Genomic DNA, 5563 nt, shown 5'->3' on the forward strand with positions numbered 1-5563 from the left:
GACCTAGTTAAGGGACAGGAGGAGCTTCAAACCCTTTTGGACTCTTATTTTTCTTTTAAATGTATTTTAAGTCCCTTTTTAAAAAATTAAAAAAAAAATTCGGACATATTTTTTATGTAACAAAATACTTAAAATTTAGTGAATGTCCTTTTTAATGGTTTTGGAGACTCGATTAAAATCCCAATAGCCATAAAATTTTGTTTCTTTAGATATTTGATTCTCAAAAACTCAAATTCTATTATTTTTTTCTTAAATTTTAAAAATAATGGCAATGAATTATTTATTTGAAATATTAGACCTCATTATAAACATTAGAAACAATAAGTACCCCAAATTAAATTAATTTTTTAAAACTAAATTCCTAATTTAAATGTCCAGGTTACATCTATATTAGGGAGATGGCTAAGGTACAGACGCTGTACCTAACAGCTGCACCTTAGCCAGCTTCACAAAGGGTGCATTGGGTAAGTAATTTCTCTCTCCTGTGCATGTGTGTCCTTCCACCATTGGGTGTGTACGTAACAGACAATGTACCGTAGCCAGCTCCCTATATTAGATGCTGTAAAGGGTGATGCAAAATCGTGGGCCTTTGCTTGTGGTGCAGGTAAAGCCGGCGCAGCCCTTGATTTGGCTTTTGTGCCGGCCACGTCATGAGAGAATATTGTATGTTTTTAAGAGGGGCTTATAGATCAACTGTGACAGGTGTTCCCGATAGTTTAGAATTACACTTTTTTCCATTATAAGCGTGTTGTAGACTTTTAAGTTGGCACTACAACAAAATTGGCTTTCTATGGCACGATATCTACTGCATAATATAATTATTTGCTGTTGTAAATGGTCAAAGGCATTGTAAAATATCATCAGGATAAGAGATAATAACATAGCAGATGGTAAAAACATGTCATAGATAACTTTAGTTTATTGTTAAATAATGGCGTAAATTTTAAATTGCTGTGATACTTTTGAAAGCATAATTTACATGCCATTAATATTTCATTTTGTATGGCATGTTTCATATGCCATTAAATCAAAATCCTAAAAGCTAGGGAATTAAATACTTTTCTGTATTTACCCCCAATTAGATGATATCTCTCTCTTTGCAGGTTAATCTGTAACAATAGGAAATTCCTTACTTTTTCTATTTCACTCATGCCTAAAAAATCTCGTCTTCCCTTTTCAATTCTCATGGTTTCCCTTTTGTCAGACTCGGGCTTCTTTCTCTCTACCCCTAAATAAGCTTTCTACTTCAATCAATAACATATTTTTTGTTTTATCAATCATCAATTTGCTTTAAAACTTATTTATCAAATCCTCATGGCACCTATCCTCCAAAATCCCTTTAATTTGAGAGCCACAATAGGTAGTTAATTTTTTTTAATCTCATTTGACGAAGAGCGCAGAAGGTAAATCAATCAATTTCATTTTTTATTTTTTTTTGTTAAACCCTGTATTTTTATTGTTTTACCATGAATAATATTATGTCTAATTGGTTTTTTCAGCATTTTAGTTTTACAATTTTTTCTGTTTTCTATTATCATATAGTACATATGTGGCTAAAGAACAATAAAAAAAAAAGAATAATTGAGGGACTCGTGTCGTCAAGTACCCACTGCGAATTAATTGATGAAATGAAATCTCGAAAAAAGGTACAATTTTACAATATGTACTTATAGAATACGTACTAGTTTTTACAAAAATTTTCAGTTGAAGGTAATATTATTATCATGTATTAGTCTAATTATATTTTTTAGTATGTAAAGGTTTTATTTAATGTTATTGTTGGTCTTTGAAAAGAAAAGAATTAATCATTTTTAGAGGAAAAGGAACTCCAAGTCTGGGATGGTGAACTGTCATTAAACAGTAATATATATTTCTAGGATAATGAACTTCAAGTCTTTGTAAATATTATTTTATCCAATGTAATATAACTTTATCAGTATCTTTTTTCCTGTATTGACTCATACAAGTTAAAATAAAAAGCATTGCGAAATTGTTTATTCAGAATTCATTGTGTAATTCTTTTTTTTTGGTAAAACTAATTGATGATGAATGAGATTATGTGTCATGTAAACGTATGTACTTTATAATTATGTATATGTGAAGGTAAGGAAAAAAATAATTAATTGAGAATATATCGCTTCACGAGAAAAAAAAAAAAAAAAGGTCAGTTTCACACTACATTTCCAAAGTAGTAGTAAAGTTTAGTGTAACGGAAGGTATAAATGTTGTTAAAAAGTATATGACTTTCTCCGACTTATGAATCAACGGCGTGTTAATTTATGCCATCAGCATCTTAACCATATAACGGCATATTTCAAAGGCCGTTAAAAGTCTTTTACGTGGTAGTGTGGTCTCAATATATTTTTGGTTGTTTATAAAAGTAATTATAAGTTCTCTTTAATTGTATTTATCCCATATAGCCACTTGATTGGGTCCGTAAGATCTAGATAATTTTTAAATAATTTTATTTGATTAGTCACTAAATTTGAATTTTAAAAAAATTAATAATTAATTTAAAATTTATCCATTCCTTATTTTTTTTGTTAAAAGATTTACAAATAAAAAAAATAAATATTTGACCATCATTATTGACAATATAATCACAATTTAAAATCTACATGAGTCTCATAGCGGATTGAATTTTTCACATTATCTTGGGGGGGGGGGGGGGGGGGGGAAAAAAATCCCGACATTATGTGGAAGAGGACTGAAATCTCTAAAGACTCTCTCGTCTTTATTGCTTTTGTGGCTTTTTAGTTTTCACAACTCATAATAACATGGGACACATGGCCAAGTCCATTTCAAGGGCATCAATGGACGGCGTTCAATTGTAGAGGTTTCACTGCTCTCCGAAAGTGGTGATTTTGAAAAATTACATGCTAACATATTCCATTACGTTAATATTACGAGTTTGTGGGGCCCGCTGAAAGGCAATAATGTTCCTAACTTGTTTGACCAGCGCTTAGCCGCCAGTTTGGGCCAACTTTCTATCGTTCCCTCGGAAAAATTTTTGAATATTTTTTGGAGTATCATGTTACTCGTATAATTAATAAATATTATTATGACGTATCGACTATTTATTTAACAACTCTGTTGTGTGATTTTGTAAAGTTACAGAGGCAAATGCCAACATATTCCATTACGTTAGCATTACGAGTTTCGTGAGGTCCACAGAGTTGGTAAAAAAGAACTATAAATATAAATTGTTCGCTTAAGAACAGCAACCTCACTCAATAGAAAGTTAAAAGAATAATAGAAGAGAAATGGCAGGGGCAGTGAAGAGGATCAAGCTTGGTTCGCAAGGTCTAGAGGTTTCAGCACAAGGCTTAGGATGCATGGGCATGTCCGCCTTCTACGGGCCCCCGAAGCCCGAATCCGACATGATCGCCTTGATCCACCACGCCATTGACAATGGCATCACTTTTCTCGACACTTCCGATGTTTACGGACCTCACACAAATGAAATCCTTCTGGGCAAGGTAAGTAACTCAGTCATTAAGTTTAAGTTGATGTTTATCCCAACACTTTAAATTCTCTATCTTATAAAAAAGTTAAGCTCAAGCACTCTTTTTGATTGAATTGTTTGGTTTATGGGGAGAAGTATAGGCTTTGAAAGGAGGGTACAGAGAAAGAGTTGAATTGGCCACGAAATTTGGTATCATAAATGAGGATGGGCAGTTCTTATATCGTGGGGATCCTGCTTATGTGAGAGCTGCATGTGAGGCCAGCTTGAAGCGACTAGATGTGGATTATATTGATCTTTATTACCAGCATCGCATTGACACTAAAGTTCCGATTGAAATCACGGTTTGTCCCTTTTTATTGTTCCTCTCATTCATGCACGTACATAGCTTGGTTGCCGATGAATGCGCTTTGCGCTTTCGGTCCCCTGACTTTTAGTAAGAATTAGGGCATTGGTTTCTCTTTAGTGGTATCATGTGCTAATTCTTTTACTTGTGCTGTTTTGTAAGATTGGGGAACTGAAGAAACTAGTTGAAGAGGGTAAAATAAAGTATATAGGTCTATCGGAGGCTTCTGCTTCAACAATTAGACGAGCTCACGCCGTCCATCCAATAACAGCTGTGCAGTTGGAATGGTCCTTGTGGACACGAGATGCGGAGGCAGAGATAGTTCCTACTTGCAGGTAATGAAGGAATTAAATATTATAGTCTCTCTTTGTTTTTGAGATGATCGCACAAATCTCTTGTTTTTAGTATAATTGTCAAAAAGGAGATTTGTATGACCATTTCCTGAAACCAAGAGAATCTACGCGAACATTTTAGCAGACTTTGGTATGTAGGTGGCCTTTCACATTTTAACTCAAACCTATGCTAATCAAATTCAATCACGGTGATTGCTCTGCTCAGGGAACTTGGCATTGGAATTGTTGCTTATAGCCCTCTAGGACGTGGGTTTTTTTCATCAGGGCCTGAGTTGGCTGAAAACCTTTCAAAGGACGATTATAGACAGGTTTGTGATTGTTAGCCCACCATGCATTTATTAGCATTTGGCATTTGGCCTTTACAATTAAATTAGGGCATTGTTGGCTTTTCTTATTTTTGTTGCAGAGTTTACCGAGATTCCAAGCTGAAAATTTGGAGCATAACAAAAAGCTATTTGAACGTGTTAATGAAATAGCAGCAAAGAAAGGATGCACCCCATCACAGCTTGCATTAGCCTGGGTTCATCACCAAGGAGATGACGTGTGTCCGATTCCTGGAACCACCAAGATTGAAAACCTGAATCAAAATATTAAAGCTCTGTCGGTGAAACTAACTTCAGAAGAAATAGCTGAACTTGAATCCATTGCTTCAGCAGATGCCGTAAAGGGTGATCGGTATGGTGGTACGATATCCACTCATGAAGAGTCTGAAACTCCACCTCTTTCTTCATGGAAACCTTCTTAAAGGGCAACGGTACTCTGCCTTCTTGGTACCTTGGTGTGCTTTTTTCCGCAAGCCTATCCACTGTCTTTGAAATTGCACTGTGTTCCTGTCTGTGTTTTGAATAAAAGTAAAATCGTAATTTCTTCTTATATGAACCTCTGGTACCTTTCTGCTGAAGTGTTTGGCTATTGTATTGAGTTCTGTGTGGTGTTGTAAGAGTAACATCGTTGTATCTTCTGTCAGCAGCAGAGCAATGTAGTGCTTTTACAAATATATGAGATACAGTAAATAAAACAAAATGGCGGTAAAATTATTCTGAGATTCCTGGATCCATAAACGATCCTGGATTTCTGATAGCATTCTTTGCCTGTTGATATACTATAATGGTTGGTGAGATCAAGGTTTAGCTCTCCACTAGTAACGAACGTTCTTCATAGAATTCAGGTCCTCGGCTCGAGCTTCATTTGTGCGAATGTGATCAAACAAAAAAAATTGCCTTTAAGTAGAAAATGAATAAGTAGTTTTCAATCAAAACAGGTCAGTATAACAGTGTATCAATGTTTCTAATTCTATATCTTTCTGTGCCCTCTTTAGTCTCCAGGGATTGTGGAATATTAATTAGCTATTCAATTATCACTTTAAAATCCCTTATCTCGTGTTAACTGCTAAGAAAACTA

The 5563-nt window shown here is 34.7% G+C and overlaps 1 protein-coding gene across 1 annotated transcript; it reads left to right on the top strand.

Moving 5' to 3' along the window:
- Positions 1 to 3253: 3253 nt before the first annotated feature.
- On the top strand, positions 3254 to 4907 carry LOC18034358 (probable aldo-keto reductase 2). The gene is made up of 5 exons (XM_006423686.2): positions 3254 to 3479; positions 3607 to 3807; positions 3972 to 4144; positions 4368 to 4470; positions 4569 to 4907. The coding sequence occupies exons 1-5, from the start codon at positions 3264 to 3266 to the stop codon at positions 4905 to 4907; spliced, it is 1032 nt and encodes a 343-aa protein (XP_006423749.1). The 5' UTR covers positions 3254 to 3263.
- Positions 4908 to 5563: the final 656 nt, after the last annotated feature.

Source organism: Citrus clementina, unplaced genomic scaffold, assembly GCF_000493195.1.
Source record: "Citrus clementina cultivar Clemenules unplaced genomic scaffold, Citrus_clementina_v1.0 scaffold_8, whole genome shotgun sequence".
In the NCBI taxonomy this organism is placed as follows: Eukaryota; Viridiplantae; Streptophyta; class Magnoliopsida; order Sapindales; family Rutaceae; genus Citrus; species Citrus x clementina.

What these genes read in the sequence shown, in the direction of transcription:
- LOC18034358 (XM_006423686.2), top strand. Translation starts at nt 3,264, where the DNA reads ATGGCAGGGGCAGTGAAGAGGATCAAGCTTGGTTCGCAAGGTCTAGAG. An exon ending in ATGAAATCCTTCTGGGCAAG is followed by an intron (nt 3,480 to 3,606) that starts GTAAGTAACTCA and finishes GGAGAAGTATAG; the next exon opens with GCTTTGAAAGGAGGGTACAG. An exon ending in AAGTTCCGATTGAAATCACG is followed by an intron (nt 3,808 to 3,971) that starts GTTTGTCCCTTT and finishes CTGTTTTGTAAG; the next exon opens with ATTGGGGAACTGAAGAAACT.